This window comes from Triticum urartu, chromosome 3, assembly GCF_003073215.2.
Source record: "Triticum urartu cultivar G1812 chromosome 3, Tu2.1, whole genome shotgun sequence".
NCBI lineage: Eukaryota > Viridiplantae > Streptophyta > Magnoliopsida > Poales > Poaceae > Triticum > Triticum urartu.
This window is the reverse complement of record NC_053024.1, coordinates 55,062,992-55,084,554: the sequence shown is the minus strand read 5'-3', so window position 1 is coordinate 55,084,554 and position 21,563 is coordinate 55,062,992. Positions and strand designations below refer to the sequence as shown.

Here is a 21,563-nt window from a genome sequence, read left to right as displayed (position 1 = left end):
CAATAAACATTCTTTAATTTCGTGAACAATGTTCAAATTCAAGAATACTTTTTGGAATTTGTGAATATTTTTTAAATCCATGAACATTTTTTTGAATTCGAAAATTCTATTCAAATATGTGATTTTTTTAAATTAAAGAACATTTTTTGATCTGTTATTGTTTTAAAATTTGTGAATAGTTTTTCATGCACATAAACGTTTCTGATTTCACAAACATTTTCTAAACTAATAAACATTTTCCAAATCTAAAATCCAGTTTTCAAATTTGTGAAAAATTAGACTTGTGAACATTGTTTAAAATCTATGAACATTTTTCAAATTTGTGCTGATTTTTTTGAATTCATGGACTTTACTGAGATCGTGTACATTTTTGGATTTTTTATGCAATGGAATAAAAGAAAAAGGGAAACACCCACAAATCCTACCTACGCTACAGGACGTAGCGATCGGAGCTAATTTGTAGCGAGCGCGAGAAGGCCCACCTCCCACATCGGCGCAGGTCTCCAGGGGAACGGCGACAGGTCGCTTTGGTAGGCAGATCTTCCAGCACGGCTTTCATTCAAACAGTCTCATGCATGCGACCTGGTGTCCTGGCCAGCCTCCCGCACGCGACCAACGTTGACGCCACGCACAACATCTTCTCCACGAGCACCTCCGGCAAGCTCCGGCTCGATTTTCCATCACTCCATTGGCGCCGCATCATGGAGCTCGTGCTCCAGCACTTCGCGCTCGTCGACCATGGCCTCTATCACGTCGGCACAACTGAAGGATTGCCGGATTTTTGGGATAGATTAGAGATGTTCTAACACCATAAAAAACAATCACATCCATAAACAAAGCTTATAGCAGGCAGAAGACCAAACAGGCAACCCAACAAAAAACATCGATCATATTGATCATGATACAAATATAGTGCAAACTTCAAACGTCCAAGTACAAGGGAAATCCGTATTAGAGATTGATAATCCATTGAAGAATTGTCAATTTGCTTCTGGCTGAGAGACCTGCTTGTTCTGCCTAATAGATCTTGGGACAAAAGTAAGACCACGAGCACGGCGATGGCCAAAGGTTATGCTCGAAGGCACCGAATCTGCAGTACTCAGCCTTGATACAGCCGAGGACAGTTCATCAATCTTCTGTTCGACCTCCATGTCGCTCTCCTTGGCCTCCTTCTCATGATGTTCATTGTCTTTCGACTCCTTGTGACCATGTTCATTTTCTTTCGGCTCCTTATGATCACGTTGCTTCGGCCGATATCTCGGTTTCGATTGCCTTGGATTCTTCCCATCAACGTCCATGACAGTATCCCTTGTCTCTTCTCCCTTATAAGCAGTTTGCCTTCGATGATGATACTTCTGACGATGCCGCTGGGAAGGTTGTGCTCTTTTGAAGAATTCAAATGAGTTGGGAAATTGATGCTTATCAACAAGATGCTGCTGCCGACTTTTGTACGTCTTCAACTTCTCCCCACAACCCTCCACCAAACATTCGTACTGTTTCAGAAGAAGAAAAATGCACACCTCAGCATACATATGGTTCTCCAAGTTAGTTCGGTAAATTTGCATGTGTCAAACCCTAATTATTTGTTTATATGAAATAAATCAAATAATCTATAAAAGCTCCATTAGCTGAATAGGATAGTAACTATGTGAATGCTGACTGTTGCTGCAGTTGATAACTACTGTATAAAATATCTTCAGATAATCATAAAAAGGACACTACTGGGAATATTGAGATTGTGTACAAATCGGCTATTGTGCAATTTAAGTAATAAATATATTGAGAAATGCATTGTTATGATGGATTACATTACCATCGGAAAACCACGAGCGACTTTTGCTTGGAAGAAGGAATCATGCGCCTCAGAAATATGAATACTCAGCAACCTTGATGTTGGGTACACTCTTGAACATACAGAGCATGAAGCAGTATGCCGTGTGCTGTAGTGGTCTTCAAAGTCCTCCAAGCAATCTAGATGAGCACCGCAACCAGCAATTGGACAACACACCATGCTGCAGGAGTTTTTAGACAAATGACTGAGTCAACGGAACAATGGGACAGGACCAAACAATATGCTGTAGTTCATAACATGCAGAGGGAAAATTTCGCTGCAGTACAGCATGTATTAGCAGGTGCCAGGACAAAATACTCACGCATCGTTGTATAAAGTCCACACCACAGATTAGTATAGAAGAGTTCAGTTTTTAAACATCCGACTGTCATTTGCTCAAACAATTATACCTATTGCGCGCAATGTATTTATGTGTCTGATGATGCAAATACATATGTACACTCCATTTCAATTTATGTGTCATAGTCATAATCAAGACAAGGTAATACTGAGTGTTTGTTTAACTATGTTGCTCTGTGGCCACTCTACATCTATCAATGCGTATGTGATCACACATACCTGTCAGATCAGTATTGTGGATACTACACGTATAGGAATGGAAACAAAATCTACTGCTTTCACTATGATCCACTAATCATAGGTCCCTGTTCCGTCATATGCCTTGTGTTCAGGTAGCATTCAGATCGAGTTCAAATGAATACGAAACCATGTCGATACTCGATACTTAACATACTGTGGCAAACAAGAAGAAGCACAATCTAGTACCAATCACTGGTGAACAACAAAATGATATGCAAAGACCATCAACTGCCTCAGTACCTCACGCTCGCCACATCCATCTTCTCAAGTTGGTACCGGTCATCATCCGAGAGATCCAGGGCAACCTACACATGGGCATACACATGCCAAACCACTTAAGTATTAGAGCGATGTACAACATAGGAATGAAACAATACTAATTGAAGGAAACATAGGAACAGAATGAAATCCACAATTCAGTTGATATAAGCTACTCTAAGTTCCTTGTGAGTCCACGGTCAGGGCCCCCAGTTTCTGCAAGATTAACCTGCAAAACTCACGATCCTGCGTAGTGCAGACCACTGAATTCAGAGGCAGCATCAAACAATTTGATGCTCTAGGTACACCACTAAGCAAGATTTCAAAGGAATGAAAATGCCATGGTTTATTCCTTCAAGGGCAAGGCACCAATATTCAGCTAAAATTGGTTTGATTTGGGGATCTGTCGAATCCAGAAGATCTTCCGCTAGACGCTCATGAACAATCAATAAAATCATTGGGTAAAATCGGCTTGACGGGAGGGGCATGGGGGACGTACGTGTTTGGCGAGTAGCTCGCGCTCCATGTCGCCGGCGGCGAAGAAGGGGTCGTCGGGGGTCAACCGCCGCCGCGACACCTCCCAGAACCCTAGCCACGGCCCCGCATCTTTGGGCGCCTCGGCCTCCGACGGCGCGGAGGCCTCCATGGCCTCAGCAGGATTCTGCTGCATCCTGCCCTAATAGAGCCGCCGATCAGCCAGCTCCGGTAGCCGTGCCGTCCTGGGCCGCGCCTCCGTCCTCCTCCTCCCGGAGAGACAGCTTGCGAGAGAGGTGGGGAATCTCTGATTCGAAACCGGGAGGACTGTCGGATTCCGCGACCCAGGTGCTGCGCTTATGGATGGGTAGGGCCGTGTCCAGCAATTTTGGGGGGCAGGCCGGAGCGCAAAATGGAGCCCAGGAATTTGAATTAGTTTTTCTTTTTTGCAGGGAGAGAATTTGAAATAGTTCGTATGGATAAAATATATGATACGCCGCGCGTCGCTGAGAGAATTGCCTGCAATAGCTTTTTTTTAAATAAAGAGTTGTATTAATTAAGTAGAGAAAATATAGTTCGTACAATCGTGCAAGGTCTCGCTCAACATGCAGGTTGGCACTGTGTCTTGCATAACCCTACCACGCAACTCTCTACGCCCCAACTGGCAAGACTATGAGCTAACATATTTTTCTTCCTATCTACTTTGCAAACTCTAACTTCTCTGTTCCCTTTCATGGTTTGAAACTCCTTTGCAATTGTTCCAACCTCCGATCTATCAACAGACGAGAGGATGATCGCCTTTGTCACCGATCTGCAATCCGTCTCGATGATTAAGGGTAGATCCGTCTCTGACATTGCCTTCCATAGTCCTTCTAGGCAAGCCATGGCTTCCGCGCAGTCCGCTCCATTGCACCGCGGTATATAATCCCAAGCTGAGAAGATAATTCTTCCATCATGATCTCGAATCATAGCTACCCAGGCTCCACTCCTACTTTCCTCCAAAAAACTTCCATCAACATTGACCTCAGCCCATCCGAGCTCTGGCTTTTTCCATCATTTTTCCGTTGTATTATCATGTTGTTGCGCAGATGACAATTTAACCATCGGACTTTTTCCTTTTCGATCTATCTTAGAAGTTCCGCTCGCAATCGAGCGGAGGTTTACAAGGTAGTTTTGCAGAAAACGAGCAGAGTGGGAAATTTTCCCTTACCTTTTGCGAAGATCGCGTCATTTCTATGGTGCCAAACACGCCACCAAAATAGCATAAATTTTTGTTTCATATCTTCACTCACCTTATCTAGCAGGATTAGGACCCAATCCCTTCTAGTATATTCTATTTCATGCTCAGGGGACAGGTTCCATACCTCCTTGAGTTCGTGCCACAGGGCCCTTGCAAATGTGCATCGATGTGCCATATGGAAGCCTGTTTCATCATCGGTCCCACATACATTAAAAATCGGGGTGAGGCCTGGGATGCGACGAAATCTATTAGTTTGAACCGCCAGTGACTCCGTTGCTAATCTTCATGTAAAAATACATACTTTTGGGGGTACATTTGTCTTCCTGATATTATTCCAAATACTGCGATCCCCTTGGGTATTGTGGCTGGACCCAATCACCACAGAATCCTTTTCGTCCATGGCTAACCGGTATGCGCTACGAACACTAAAAATTTCTTTTTTTCCAGGCTGCCAAGCAATATAATCCTCTTCATCATAATTTGGTAGTCGGATACTTAAAATATCATTTGCGTCTTCGGGTGTAAATATACGCATGATATCATCTTCCTTCCAAGCATGACTCTCCTGGTCGATGAGGTCTGCTACCCAACGAGTTCGGGAGCTTGTTGGATTTATGTTTATTTTCATGTTTCCTCTCGATATCCAATTGTCTCTCCAAATGCGCACACTATTTTCGTTGCAAATGCGCCAAATACATCCTTTTTAAGGAGTTCCAAACCATGCATGATGCCCTATCAGCCCCGCAATGCATTATGAATAAACGCCGTGTCTAGCAGTTCAGCACATGGTAGTATTTTGCCTTAAGTACTCTCGCGCACAAGCTGTCAGGATGTGCAATAAGTCGCCAGGCTTGCCTAGCGAGGAGAGCCTGGTTAAAAACTTTAAGATCTTTGAATCCCATACCTCCTTGGCTTTTACGTTTTGTAAGTTTCTCCCAACTCAACCGATGAATACGTCGACGATCCTTATCATCTCCCCACCAAAAGTCTCTGGTCATGTGCATGAGCTCCACACAAAGGTTGCCGAGAACTTGAAAACGCTCATTGCAAAAGTGGGGATCACTTGGGTCACTGATTTAATTAGTGTCTCCTTGGCTCCACTGGAAGAATATTTTTCTGTCCAATCATTCATTCTTTTCCTCGCTTTATCTTTTGTGTGCTTGAATTTCCCTTTTACCATACATCCTTCTGGAACCGACAAACCCAGGTATTTCTCTTTAAAAGTCACCGTCACTACATTCAGGATATTTATTACATCATGTCCATCTTCTTGTGAGCATTTGTTTCCAAGGAGCGGGGAGCATTTAGATGGACTTATTAGCTGTCCAGTGGCTCTCTCATAGTTGTCTAGAATGTTCTTTACCTTATTGGTCTGATCGTTGTTTGCTTTAAAAAATAACAGACTGTCATCCGCGAATAAAAGGTGTGAAATACCGGGCTTTCTCTACAAATTTTCAGCTCCTGTAATTCACCTGTTTCCACCTTACTCTGTATTAGCCGTGAGGGCTTGGCATATAGTTTGACCACTACTTTCTCAGATTTTGGATGTATCTAGTGTCAGGATTGTTGTGTGGTTGCTATGGATGCTATGAACTATGATGCAACCGATGTTGTATATCATTAGTTTGTTACAGACTTGGTTATTCCTATGAGTGCTATATTCATATTGTGTTATAGTACATGCCTTCAAATTTGTACATGGATTCATACTAAGTGCCAATGTTTTGGCAAAACATTAATTGATTTCCGTTTCATCAAATTCTGGCAGTTAATATGTCCAATATTAAACAAAGGTCATGCCAACTTTTTCGCTGATTTTTAACTTTAAATATGTGCATGGTTTAGAGAACTCTTTCATTGGACATGGCGGGGAACGGGAGGTACTGTGGTGTTTTCCAGAGGCCTTGGGGCAAGTGGTCATCCCAAATCCAAAACCCCAACACAAGAAAGAAGCAATGGTTCCGCATGTTCAACATTGCCGAGTTCTCCAACAAGGATGATGATGTTGGGGAACGTGGTATTTCAAAATTTTCCTACGATCACGCAAGATCTATCTAGGAGATGCATAGCAACGAGACGGGAGAGTGTGTCCACGTACCCTCGTAGACCGAAAGCGGAAGCGTTTAGTAATGCGGTTGATGTAGTTGAACGTCTTCATGATCCAAGCGATCCAAGTACCGAACGTACGGCACCTCCGTGTTCAGCACACGTTCAGTGATGACGTCCCTCAAGCTCCTGATCCAGTTGGGGACGAGGGAGAGTTCCGTCAGCACGATGGCGTGGTGACGGTGATGATGAAGTTACCGGCGCAGGGCTTCACCTAAGCACTACGACAATATGACCGAGGTGTTAAACTGTGGAGGGGGCACCGCACACGGCTAAGAGATTGTCTGTTGTGCTATTGGGGTGCCCCCTGGCCACGTATATAAAGGAGAGAGGGAGAGAGGAGGCCGGCCAGGAGGGGCGCCCCCCCCTTTTCCTTTCTTCCACATGAGGGAAAGGAAGGAGGGGAGAAGGAGAAGGAAGGAGGGGGCGCGCCCCCACCCCTTGTCCAATTCGGTTTGGGCAGGGGGGAGGCGCACACCACCTCGTGACCCTTCTTCCCTCTCTCCACTAAAGCCCACTAAGGCCCATTAACTTCCCTAGGGGGTTCCGGTAACCTCCCTGTACTCCGGAAAAATGCTCGAAGTACTTGGAACCATTCCAATGTCCAAATGCAACCTTCCAATATATGAATCTTTACCTCTCGACCATTTCGAGACTCCTCATCACGTCCGTGATCTCATCCGGGACTCCAAACAAACTTCGGTCATCAAATCACATAACTCATAATAAAATAGTCATCGAACGTTAAGCGTGCGGACCCTACGGGTTCGAGAACTATGTAGACATGACCGAGACACATCTCCGGTCAATAACCAATAGGGGAACCTGGATGCTCATATTGGCTCCTACATATTCTACGAAGATCTTTATTGGTCAAACCGCATAACAACATACGTTATTCCCTTTGTCATCAGTATGTTACTTGCCCGAGATTCGATCGTCGGTATCCTCATACGTAGTTCAATCTCGTTACCGACAAGTCTCTTTACTCATTCTGTAATGCACCATCCCGTAACTAACTAATTAGTCACATTGCTTGCAAGGCTTATAGTGATGTGCATTACCAAGAGGGCCTAGAGATACATCTCCGATACACGGAGTGACAAATCATAATCTTGATCTATGCCAACTCAACAAACACCATCGGAGACACCTGCAGAGCATCTTTATAATCGCCCAGTTATGTTGTGACGTTTGATAGCACACAAGGTGTTCCTAGCAATAAAACTAAAGGATCATTATGCTAAGCAAACGGATGGGTCTTGTCCATCACATCATTCTCTAATGATGTGATGTCATTCATCAAATGACAACACATGTCTATGGTCAGGAAACTTAACCATGTTTGATTAACGAGCTAGTCAAGTAGAGGCATACTAGGGACACTTTGTTTTGTCTATGTATTCACACATTTACTAAGTTTCCGGTTAATACAATTCTAGCATGAATAATAAGCATTCATCATGATATAAGGAAATATAAATAACAATTATTGCCTCTAGGGCATATTTCCTTCAGTCTCCCACTTGCACTAGAGTCAATAATCTAGATTACATAGTAATGATTCTAACACCCATGGAGTCTTGGTGCTGATCATGTTTTGCTCGTGAGAGAGGCTTAGTCAACAGGTCTGCAACATTCAGATCCGTATGTATCTTTCAAATCTCTATGTCTCCCTCCTTGACTTGATCGCGGATGGAATTGAAGCGTCTCTTGATGTGTTTGGTTCTCTTGTGAAATCTGGATTCCTTCGCCAAGGCAATTGCTCCAGTATTGTCACAAAAGATTTTTATTGGACCCGATGCACTAGGTATTAGACCTAGATCGGATATGAACTCCTTCATCCAGACTCCTTCATTTGTTGCTTCTGAAGCAGCTATGTACTCCGCTTCACACGTAGATCTCGCCACAACGCTCTGCTTGGAACTGCACCAACTGACAGTTGATACGTCTCCAACGTATCTATAATTTTTGATTGTTCCATGCTGTTTTATTTTCAATCTTGGATGTTTTATAATCATTTTATAGTCATTTATATCATTTTTTGGTACTAACCTATTGACATAGTGCCAAGTGCCAGTTGCTGTTTTTTCTATGTTTTTTACATCGCAGAAAATCAATATCAAACGGATTCCAAATGCCACGAAACTTTACGAAGATTTTTTATGGGCCAGAAGGAAGGTAATGGGCCCTGGTTGCACCTGGGGGTGCCCCGAGGGGGGCACAACCCACCAGGGCACGCCAGGAGTCCCAGGCGCCCCCTGGTGGGTTGTGCCCACCTCGGGTGCCCCCGGACCGCCTCTTTGCTCTATAAATACCCCAAAAATACTAGAACCCTAGGGGAGTCGACAAAATATTCATCCAGCCACCGCAGAGTCCAGAACCACCAGATCCAATCTAGACACCATCTCGGATGGGGTTCACCACCTCCATTGGTGCCTCTCCGATGATGAGTAGTTCTTTGTAGACCTTCGGGTCCGTAGTTAGTAGCTAGATGGATTCATCTCTCTCTCTCTCTTGATTCTCAATACAATGGTCTCTTGGAGATCCATATGATGTAACTCTTTTGCGGTGTGTTTGTTGGGATCGATGAACTTCGAGTTCGTGATCAGATCTATGTTTTTATATCCATGAAAGTATTTGAGTTTCTTTTATCTCTCCTATGCATGATCTCTTATAGCCTCATATTTCTTCTCCGATATTTGGGTTTTGTTTGGCCAACTTGACCTATTTATCTTGCAATGGGAAGAGGTTCCCGGTAGTGGGTTCGATCTGACGGTGCTTGATCCCAGTGACAGAAAGGGAACCGACACGTATGTATCGTTACTACTAAGGATAAAAAGACGAGATCTATATCTACCTCCATATAGATAAATGGATCTTATCTACATCATGTCATCGTTCTTATTGCATTACTCCGTTTTTCCATGAACTTAATACATTAGATGCATGTTGGATAGCGGTCGATGTGTGGAGTAATAGTAGTAGATGTTGGCAGGAGTCGGTCTACTAATCTTGGACGTGATGCCTATGTAATGATCATTGCCTGGATATCGTCATAATTATTTGAAGTTCTATCAATTTCCCAACAGTAATTTGTTTACCCATCGTTCGCTATTTTTCTCGAGAGAAGCCACTAGTGAAACCTACGGCCCCGAGTCTTCTTTCTCATATATTTGCCTTGCGATCTACTTTTCCTTTGCATTTTTATTCAGATCTATTAAACCAAAAATCCAAAAATACCTTGCTGCAATTTATTTTATTTGGCGTTCGATCTATTAATATTTACAACTTTATGTCCCGTCACTCGCCGTTTCTGGCGCCGTTACCCGAAAGGGGTTGACAACCCCTTTAACACGTCGGGTTGTGATGTGTTGTTATTTGTGTGCAAGGGCTGTTTACGTTGTGTTGCTTGGTTCTCCTACTGGTTCAATAAACTTGGTTGCATAACTGAGGGAAATACCTACCGTCGCTGTGCTACATCATCCCTCCCTCTCCAGGGAAATACCGACGTAGTTCCAGCTACCATCAAGGAGAATTTCTGGCGCCATTGTCGGGGAGGATCTTCAACATAACTAGGTTCCTAATCACAAATCTCATCTCCTCGTAATTTACATTATTTTCCATTTGCCTCTCGTTTTCCTCTCCCCCACTTCACAAAAAATTGCCGTTTTATTCGCACCTCTTGTTCCGTTCACCGTTTTCTTGCTGGATCTGTTTTTGAGTGCAATCTTGTTGTGTTTTCATCATGACTCAAGAGAACACCAAGTTATGTGATTTCTCAAATAACAACAACAATGATTTTATTGGCACTCCGCTTGCTCCTCCCGCCACTAGTGCGGAGACTTGTGATATTAATACTGCTTTGCTAAATCTTGTTATGAAAGACCAATTTTCCGGTACTCCTAATGAGGATGTCGCATACCATCTTAATATCTTCGTGGAATTATGCGATATGAAAAATAAAAAAGATGTGGACAATGATGTGGTCAAGATGAAATTATTTCCGTTCTCTTTGCGTGATTCTGCAAAATTTTGGTTCTCTTCTTTGCCTCGCAATAGTATCGATTCTTGGAATAAGTGCAAAGATGCTTTTATCACTAAGTATTTTCCTCCCGCAAAAATTATTTCCCTTAGAACCCGGATCATGAATTTCAAGCAACTTGAACATGAACATCTTGCACAATCTTGGGAAAGGATGAAAATGATGCTAAGGAATTGCCCAACTCATGGGTTAAATATTTGGATGATCATACAAATTTTTTATGCGGGATTGAATTTTGTTTCTCATAATCTTTTAGATTCCGCCGCGGGTGGTACTTCTATGGAAATTTCTTTGGGTGGTGCCACCAAATTGCTTGATAATATCATGGCGAATTATTCACAATGGCATACCGAAAGGGCTCCTACTAGTAAAAAAGTTAATTCGGTTGAAGAAATTTCTTCTTTGAGTGAAAAAGTTGATGCTCTTGTGAAATTGGTTGCTAGTAGAAGTGCTCCTATTGATCTTAATGATATGCCTTTGTCTACTTTGATTGAGAAAAATAGTGATGCTATTGATGTGAATTTTATTTCTCGCAATAATTTCAACAACAATGCTTATAGAGGTAATTTTAATCCTAGGCCTTTTCCTAGTAATTCCTCTAACAATTATGGTAATTCCTATGGAAATAAATCTCATAATAATAATAGGAACACCTCTGATCTTGAGAACAATATTAAAGAATTTATCAACACACAAAAAGTTTTCAACACTTCCATAGAAGAAAAGTTGAACAAGATTGATGACTTGTCTAGAAGTGTTGATAGAATTGCTCATGATGTGGAAAATCTCAAGATGAAAATTTTTGTGCCTAAATTAGATGGATCAATTAAATCTATTTATGTTTCTATGGATGAAAATAAGAAAAGAACTGCTATGCTTAGAGCTAAAAGAGAATTTTTAGAAAAAGCTTTTTCTAGTGATTATTCTTGCAAAGTGATGAAGATCTTAAAATGATTGGTGTTTTTTCTATTGATTCCTTGTTTAGTAAAGTTAATAATGTTGAAAAAGGGACTGGAGAAGAGTCAATTTTAGGTAGAAGGCGTCCCAATATTTCGGAGGGTGAAAATCTTGTTGAGAAAATTGATGAAAGTGGGTTTGGAGAGGTCAAAACTTTAGCTAGTGTTGTGCCCACTATTTTGGATTACAAAGACTTTAATTATGATAGTTGCTCTTTGATTGATTGTATTTCTTTGTTGCAATCCATGATAAATTCACCCCATGCTTATGAACAAAACAAAGCTTTTACTAAACATATTGTTGATGTTATGATGAAAGCTTTGGAAGAGAAACTAGAATTAGAAGTTTCAATCCCTAGAAAATTGCATGATGAGTGGGAACCTACTATCAAAGTCAAGATTAAAAATTATGAGTGTTTTCCTTTGTGTGACTTGGGTGCTAGTGTTTCCACAATTCCGAAATCTTTATGTGATGTGCTTGGTCTTACCGATCTTGAATCATGTACTTTGAATTTGCACTTGGCGGATTCTACTATTAAAAAGCCTATGAGAAGAATTAATGATGTTCTTATTCTTGCAAATAGGAATTATGTGCCCATAGATTTTATTGTTCTTGATATTGATTGCAATCCGTCTTGTCCTGTTATTCTTGGTAGACCATTTTTACGCACTATCGGTGCCGTGATTGATATGAAAGAAGGCAATATTAAGTTCCAATTTCCTTTGATGAAGGGTATGGAACACTTTCCTAGAACTAGAATTAAGCCACCTTATGAATCAATCATGAGGGCATCTTATGGATCTCGAACCAAAGATGACAAAACTTAGATCCTTGCCTTATGCCTAGCTAAGGGCATAAAACTATAGCGCTTGTTGGGATGCAACCCAATGAATAAATTTTATTTTTGCTTTTTTGCTTTCTGTTCTTGAGTGTTAGCATAATTATGGTACTGTTATAATTGTGTTTTTATGTTTTAATTAGTGTTTGTGCCAAGTAAAGCCTTTAGGATCTTCTTGGGCAATAGTTGTTTGATCTTGCTGGAAAAAAACAGAAACTTTTATGCTCACGAAATTAATTTTCGTTTTTTACCGGAGAGCGACAAAATACCCATTCCAATTGCAGTAGATAAATATACAAATTTCTCAGGTCGTCCTAATTTTTGAGAGTTTTTTGAGTTACATAAGTATTCGAAATAGTCAGATTTCTACAGACTGTTCTGTTTTGACAGATTCTGTTTTCTTTGTGTTGTGTGCTTATTTTGATGGCTCTATGGTTTTCTTTGATGAATTTTTGCCATAGAAAAGTTGGAATACAGTAGATATAATACAAAAACAAAATATGAATTGGTTTGATACATCACTTATAGTAGTGGTTTATTATTCTTATACTAACGGATCTCACGAAGGCTTTGTTGAGTTTTGTGTGATTGAACTTTTCAAGTTTTGGGTTATCTTACGATGGATGAAGGAAGGATGTAAGAGCCTAAGCTTGGGGATGCCCCGGAATCCCAATATATTATCCAAGAATGAGCAACCAACTAAGCTTGGGGATGCCCCCGAGTGGCATCCCCGCTTTCTTCCAACAACCATCGGTATTTTACTCGAGACTATATTTTTATTCGTCACATGATATGTGTTTTGCTTGGAGCGTATTGTATGATATGTGTCTTTGCTTGTTTTATTTTGTGTTTTAAGTCATCAATCCTTTCTGGAAACACCTATTTGAGAGAACCAAAATTATGTCATGACTTGTTAGAATTGCTCTCTATGCTTCACTCAAATCTTTTATGAGCTAGGACTTGCTCTAGTGCTTCATTTATATCTTTTTGAGCACGGTGTGCTTTGTTATTTTTGAAGAAATGCTCTCTTGCTTCACTTAGATTTATTTGAGAGTTAGTAAAATTTTGAAGAAATTCTCTCTTGCTTCACTTAAATTATTTTGAGAGAAAGAAAATTTGTTATGCTCATGATCTTCACTTATATTTGTTCGAGCTTATGAAAAGCAACACATGAAAATTAGTGCCAAAGTGATAGATATCCAAGAAGGATAAAGAAAAATAAAATGTCATGAAGATCATTGGACAAAATAAACTTGATTCTTAATAATAGTTTTGAGATATGATGATGTGATATGTGAGTTATGTTGATGAGTAATTATGCTCTAGTAAGAATATTGGTGTTAAGGTTTGTGATTCCCTATGCATGCACGAAAGTCAATAATCATGCAATGAAAACTATATCCTACTTGTGGTGCATTATTCGGTGTTAATTATGCTTAATGCTTGCTTATGAGATTATTCGTTTCTTGGTTGGTCGCTTCTCAATCTTTTTGCTAGCCTTCATTTTGCACTAAGTATGACCTCTACTTGTGCATCCAAAATCCTTTAAACCAGTTTTGCCACATGAGTATATCTACCTATATGCGGTATTCTTTTACCTTTCTAAGCAAATTTGCATGTGCCATCTCTAATTTTCAAAATAAACTTCTCTTTTTTGTGTTTGTTTTCGCTCGTGGAGCGGTGAGGGGTGGCTAATATTTTCCATGCTAGATGTGTTATTCTCAAGATGAGTGTTTATTCACTTGTCATTGCACGAGAGTAAGACAAAGGTATCAGGGATGCCCAGTCTCAGAATGCAAAAACAAATGAATTTACTTTATGTTGTCAAATAATAAACTCCTTGGAAAGTGTTGGTATGGAGGGCACCCATGGATACGGTTATCCATGGAAAGTGAAAGTTATGGTGGAAAAAGGAATAAACTTTATTTTCTGTTCGGGAACCGCCTATGATATATCTAAGCATGGAAAGTAAATCCCTACTTCCCTCTGCAAAGGGACTTTCTTTTACTTTATGCAATTTTTATTTTGAAATTTGAGTCTCCATCGTCTCTCATAAAAGCACCAACTAGGAGGCAATATGATCGTGCTCAAGTATTGGGTGTAGTTAATATTCGAGTGTGTTTCATGAATGGATCAATGTTTGAGCATGATGGGCTAGGGATAACTTATTTTAGCATTGATATTTTGAAAGACATGGTTGCTTGTTGATATGCTTGAGTATCTAAATTATTATGTCAAAACTAGGCTATTGCTTTGAATCACATAAAAGTCCAAATGTCCATGCTATGAAGAAAAGAATATGATATGACTTGATGAACAGCACTCCACATCAAAAATTCTGTTTTTATCACTTACCTACTCGAGGATGAGTAGGAGCTAAGTTTGGGGATGCTGATACGTCTCCAACGTATCTATAATTTTTGATTGTTCCATGTTGTTTTATTATCAATCTTGGATGTTTTATAATCATTTTATAGTCATTTTATATCATTTTTTGGTACTAAGCTATTGACATAGTGCCAAGTGCCAGTTGCTGTTTTTTCTATGTTTTTTACATCGCAGAAAATCAATATCAAACGAAGTCCAAATGCCACGAAACTTTACGGAGATTTTATATGGGCCACAAGGAAGGCAATGGGCCCTGGTTGCACTTGGGGGGTGCCCCGAGGGGGGCACAACCCACCAGAGCACGCCAGGAGGCCCAGGCGCGCCCTGGTGGGTTGTGCCCACCTCGGGTGCCCCCGGACCGCCTCTTTGCTCTATAAATACCCCAAAAATACTAGAACCCTAGGGGAGTCGACAAAATATTCATCCAGCCACCGCAGAGTCCAGAACCACCAGATCCAATCTAGACACAATCTCAGATGGGGTTCACCACCTCCATTGGCGCCTCTCCGATGATGTGTGAGTAGTTCTTTGTAGACCTTCGGGTCCGTAGTTAGTAGCTAGATGGATTCATCTCTCTCTCTCTATCTTGATTCTCAATACAATGGTCTCTTGGAGATCCATATGATGTAACTCTTTTGTGGCGTGTTTGTTGGGATCGATGAACTTCGAGTTTATGATCAGATCTATGTTTTTATATCCATGAAAGTATTTGAGTTTCTTTGATCTCTTTTATGCATGATCTCTTATAGCCTCGTATTTATTCTCTGATATTTGGATTTTTTGGCCAACTTGATCTATTTGTCTTGCAATGGGAAGAGGTGCCCGGTAGTGGGTTCGATCTTACGGTGCTTGATCCCAGTGACAGAAAGGGAACCGACACGTATGTATCGTTGCTACTTGCTACCTCTTGAGCTTGTGTTGGATTTCCCCGAAGAGGAAAGGATGATGCATCAGAGTAGCGTAAGTATTTCCCTCAGTTTTTGAGAACCAAGGTATCAATCCAGTAGGAGGCCACGCTCAAGTCCGTTGTACCTGCACAAAACGATAGCTACTCGCAACCAACGCGATTAGGGGTTGTCAATCCCTTCACGATCACTTACGAGAGTGAGATCTGATAGATATAATATTTTTGGTATTTTTGGTATAAAGATGCAAAGTAAAAAGTAAAAGCAAAGTAACAACAAAGCAAGATTAAAGTGATGGAGATTGATATGATGAGAATAGACCCAGGGGCCATAGGTTTCACTAGTGGCTTCTCTCAAGAGCATAAGTATTCTACGGTGGGTGAAAAATTACTGTTGAGCAATTGACAGAATTGAGCATAGTTATGAGAATATCTAGGTATGATCATGTATATAGGCATCATGTCCCTGACAAGTAGACCGAAATGATTTTGCATCTACTACTATTACTCCACTCATCGACCGCTATCCAGCATGCATCTAGAGTATTAAGTTAAAAACAGAGTAAAGCCTTAAGCAAGATGACATGATGTAGAGAGATAAATTCATGCAATATGAAATAAACCCCATCTTGTTATCCTCGATGGCAATGATACAATACGTGCCTTGCTGCCCCTTCTGTCACTGGGTAAGGACACCGCAAGATCTAACCCAAAGCTAAGCACTTCTCCCATGGCAAGAACTACCAATCTAGTTGGCCAAACCAAACGGATAATTCGAAGAGACTTGCAAAGATAACCAATCATACATAAAAGAATTCAGAGAAGATTCAAATATTATTCATAGATAGACTTGATCATAAACCCACAATTCATCGGTCTCAACAAACACACCGCAAAAAGAAGATTACATCGAATAGATCTCCACAAGAGAGGGGGAGAACTTTGTATTGAGATCCAAAAAGAGAGAAGAAGCCATCTAGCTACTAACTATGGACCCGAAGGTCTGAGGTAAACTACTCACACTTCATCGGAGGGGCTAGGATGATGTAGAAGCCCTCCGTGATGACGACCCTCTTCCGGCGGAGCTCCGGAACAGGCCCCAAGATGGGATCTCATGGATACAGAAAGTTGCGGCGGTGGAATTAGGTTTTTGGCTCCTTATCTGTTCGTTTGGGGGTACGTAGGTATATATAGGAGGAAGAAGTACGTTGGTGGAGCTCCGAGGGGCCCACGAGGCAGGGGGGCGCGCCCTAGGGGGGGCGCCCCCACCCTCGTGATCGCCTCTTTTGTTCCTTGGCATAGGGTCCAAGTCTCCTGGATCACGTTCGGTGAGAAAATCACGTTCCCGAAGGTTTTATTCCGTTTGGACTCCGTTTGATATTCCGTTTCTTTGAAACACTGAAATAGGCAAAAAAAAACAGCAATTCTGGGTCGGGCCTCCGGTTAATAGTTTAGTCCCAAAAATAATATAGAAGTGGAAAATAAAGCCCAATATAGTCCAAAACAGTAGATAATATAGCATGGAGCAATCAAAAATTATAGATACATTGGAGACGTATCAGACATCCCCAAGCTTAATTCCTGCTCGTCCTCGAGTAGGTAAATGATAAAAAGAGAATTTTTGACGCGGAGTGCTACTTGGCATAATTTCAATGCAAATCTTCTTAATTGTGATATGAATATTCAGATTCGAAAGATTCGAGACAAAGGTTTATATTGACATAAAAAATAATAATACTTCAAGCATACTAACAAAGCAATTATGTCTTCTCGAAATAACATGGCCAAAGAAAGTTATCCCTACAAAATCATATAGTCTGGCTATGCTCTATCTTCACCACACAAAGTATTTAAATCATGCACAACCCCGATGACAAGCCAAGCAATTGTTTCATACTCTAACTTTTTCCAAACTTTTTCAATCTTCACGCAATACATGAGTGTGAGCCATGGATATATCACTATAGGTGGAACAGAATGGTGGTTGTGGAGAAGACCAAAAGGAGAAGATAGTCTCACATCAACTAGGCGTATCAACGGGCTATGGAGATGCCCATCAATAGATATCAATGTGAGTGAGTAGGGATTGCCATGCAACGGATGCACTAGAGCTATAAGTATATGAAAGCTCAAAAAGGAAACTAAGTGGGTGTGCATCCAACTTGCTTGCTCATGAAGACCTAGGGCAATTTGAGGAAGCCCATCATTAGAATATACAAGCCAAGTTCTATAATGTAAAATTCCCACTAGTATATGAAAGTGATCACATGAGAGACTCTCTACTATGAAGATCATGGTGCTACTTTGAAGCACAAGTGTGGTAAAAGGATAGTAACATTGTCCCTTCTCTTCTTTTCTCTCATTTTTTTATTTGGGCCTTTTCTTCTTCTTGTTTATGGCCTCTTTTTTGGGGCTTCTTTGGCCTCTTCTATTTTTTTTCGTCCGGAGTCTCATCCCAACTTATGGGGGAATCATAGTCTCCATCATCCTTTCCTCACTTGGGACAATGCTCTAATAATGATGATCATCACACTTTTATTTTTCTTACAACTCAACAATTACAACTTGATACTGATACGTCTCCAACGTATCTATAGTTTTTGATTGCTCCATGGTATATTATCTACTGTTTTGGACTATATTGGGCTTTATTTTCCACTTTTATATTATTTTTGGGACTAACCTATTAACCAGAGGCCCAGCCCAGAATTGCTGTTTTTTTTTGCCTATTTCAGTGCTTCGGATAAACGGAATATCAAACAGAGTCCAAACGGAATAAAATCTTCGGGAACATGATTTTCTCACCAAACGTGATCCAGGAGACCTGGACCCTACTGCAAGGGATCAAAGAGGATGTCACGAGGGTGGGGGGCGCCCCCCCAGGGCGCGCCCCCTGCCTCGTGGGCCCCTCGATGCTCCACCGACATACTCCTTCCTCCTATATATACACACGTACCCCCAAACAATCAGAACAGGAGCCAAAAACCTAATTCCACCGCCTCAACTTTCTGTATCCACGAGATCCCATCTTGGGGCCTGTTCCGGAGCTCCGCCGGAAGAGGGCCGTCATCACGGAGGGCTTCTACATCATCATAGCCTCTCTGATGAAGTGTGACTAGTTTACCGGAGACCTTCGGGTCCATAGTTAGTAGCTAGATGGCTTCTTCTCTCTCTTTGAATCTCAATACAAAGTTCTCCCCCTCTCTTGTGGAGATCTATTCGATGTAATCTTCTTTTTGCGGTGTGTTTGTTGAGATCGATGAATTGTGGGTTTATGATCAAGTCTATCTATGAATAATATTTGAATCTTCTCTGAATTCTTTTATGCATGATTGGTTATCTTTGCAAGTCTCTTCGAATTATCCGTTTGGTTTGGCCAACTAGATTGGTAGTTTTTGCCATGGGAGAAGTGCTTAGCTTTGGGTTCGACCTTGCGGTGTCCTTACCTAGTGACAGAAGGGGCAGCAAGGCACGTATTGTATCGTTGCCATCGAGGATAACAAGATGGGGTTTATTTCATATTGCATGAATTTATCTCTCTACATCATGTCATCTTGCTTAAGGCATTACTCTGTTTTTAACTTAATACTCTAGATGCATGCTGGATAGCGGTCGATGAGTGGAGTAATAGTAGTAGATGCAGAATCATTTCGATCTACTTGTCACGGATGTGATGCCTATATACATGATCATGCCTAGATATTCTCATAATTATGCTCAATTCTATCAATTGCTCAACAGTAATTTGTTCACCCACCGTAGAATACTTATGCTCTTGAGAGAAGCCACTAGTGAAACCTATGCCCCCCCGGGTCTATTCTCAACCTATCAATCTCCATCACTTTTATCGTTTTGCTATTTACTTTGCTTTTACTTTTTACTTTGCATCTTTATATCAAAAATACCAACAATATTCTATCTATCAGATCTCACTCTCGTAAGTGACCGTGAAGGGCTTGACAACCCCTAATCGCGTTGGTTGCGAGTAGCTATCGCTTTGTGCAGGTACGAGGGACTTGAGCATGGGCTCCTACTGGATTGATACCTTGGTTCTCAAAAACTGAGGGAAATACTTACGCTACTCTGCTGCATCATCCCTTCCTCTTCGGGGAAAACCAACGCAAGCTCAAGACGTAGCAAGAAGGATTTCTGGCGCCGTTGCCGGGGAGTCTACGCAAAAAGTCAATATACCAAGTACCCATCACAATCCCTATCTCTGACATTACATTATTTGCCATTTGCCTCTCGTTTTCCTCTCCCCCAATTCACCCTTGCCGTTTTATTCGCCCTCTCTCTCTATCCTCCCTCTCTATTTGCCGCTTTTGCCCGTTTCTTGTTTGCTCGTATGGTTGGAATAGTCATTTATTTATTACTAAACAGAGAAGCTAATATCTATGGATCCTCATCCGCTTGCCAATCTTTTTAATAGATCCAATTATGATGAACCAATTCCTAGTGATTTGGATGCACTAGATTATCTTTATAAGCTTTTGCCTGAAATCCGTAAATCTGAAAATTGTGATGAAGTGCTTCACGATAGATCTTTGAATAAAAAGCATGATTGTAATGATTTTACTATAAACTCTCTTGATGTCAATTGTGCTAATAATATGCAAAACCCTAAGCTTGGGGATGCTAGTTTTGCTATGTCCTCTACTTGTTGCAACGATCATGATTGGGGTGATTCTTCTTATGATATTGAAAATTTATTTAAGCCCCATGATGAAAATGAGATTGATAATAGCGTTTGCAATATTATTGAAAGTGGTTTTGGAAGAATGTCAACTTTAGATCCCACATATTTAGATAATGTTCAATCTTATGAAGTTTTTGATAGAAGTGCGTTTGGGAAGGTCATGACTTTAGTTAATGTTAATCCCACTATTTCAGAAAAGTGCCAACTTTGGATGCATGTGGATCATGTTGAAAATATTTTATGTGATAGCTATTTTATTGAATTTGCTTATGATCCTACATGTAATTACTATGAGATAGGAAAATATGGTTGTAGAAATTTTCATATTACTAAATTACCTCTCGTTATGTTGAGATTGCTATTGTTACTTTCCGCTTCCTTGCATATGCTAGTTTTTGCTTGCCTTGATAATTTTTTTGCCTATAAGATGACCATGCATAGGAAGTATGTTAGACTTAGATGTGTTTGTCACGTGTTTTATGATGCTCTCTTTGTGCTTCAATTCTTGTTTTTTTCATGTGAGCTTCATTGAAATATTATGCCTAGCTATAAGGCTTTAAAGAAAAGCGCTTGTTGGGAGACAACCCAATGTTATTACTTGCTGTTATTTAATAAATAAATTATTTAGCCTCGGTTTTGGTTGTGTTTTTTGTGTTTAATTAGTGTTTGTGTCATGTAGAACCGTTGGGAAGACTTGGGGAAAGTCTTGTTGAACTTGCTGTAAAAAACAAAAACTTTAGCGCTCACGAGAACTGCTGTCATTTTTATTTGAAGAGTGCTATTTAGTTAATTCTTTTTGCAGATGATTAATAGATAAATTCCTCACGTCCAGAAATTTATTTTAGAATTTTTGGGGTTCTAGATCTTGCGCTAGCTACAGATTACTACAGACTGTTCTGTTTTTGACAGATTCTGTTTCTGTGTGTTGTTTGCTTATTTTGATGAATCTATGGCTAGTAAAATAGTTTATAATCCATAGATAAGTTGGAATACAGTAGGTTTAACACCAATATAAATAAATAATGAGTTCATTACAGTACCTTGAAGTGGTCTTTTGTTTTCTTTCGCTAACGGAGCTCACGAGTTTTCTATTTTGAGTTTTGTGTTGTGAAGTTTTCAAGTTTTGGGTGAATTCTTTTGATGGATCATGGAAAAAGGAGTGGAAAGAGCCTAAGCTTTGGGATGCTCATGGCACCCCCAATATAATCCAAGGACACCAAAAAGTC

General features: G+C 40.6%; 1 protein-coding gene across 1 annotated transcript; it reads right to left on the bottom strand.

Moving 5' to 3' along the window:
• Positions 1-864: 864 nt before the first annotated feature.
• LOC125542791 (zinc finger protein 511-like) lies at positions 865-3,518 on the bottom strand. The gene is made up of 4 exons (XM_048705964.1): positions 3,189-3,518; positions 2,672-2,736; positions 1,814-2,012; positions 865-1,493 (listed from the first exon to the last, which is right to left on the bottom strand). Exons 1-4 carry the CDS (start codon positions 3,357-3,359, stop codon positions 981-983), a joined length of 948 nt encoding a protein of 315 aa, XP_048561921.1. The 5' UTR covers positions 3,360-3,518; the 3' UTR covers positions 865-980.
• Between the last annotated feature and the right edge of the window lie 18,045 nt (positions 3,519-21,563).

Bases quoted from the DNA above. Each gene is read 5' to 3' on its own strand.
- LOC125542791 (XM_048705964.1), bottom strand. From the start codon at position 3,359: ATGCAGCAGAATCCTGCTGAGGCCATGGAGGCCTCCGCGCCGTCGGAG. The intron at 2,737-3,188 runs GTACGTCCCCCA...GCCCATGTGTAG, and splicing joins GCGAGCTACTCGCCAAACAC to GTTGCCCTGGATCTCTCGGA. The intron at 2,013-2,671 runs GTACTGAGGCAG...AAACTCCTGCAG, and splicing joins ATGGATGTGGCGAGCGTGAG to CATGGTGTGTTGTCCAATTG.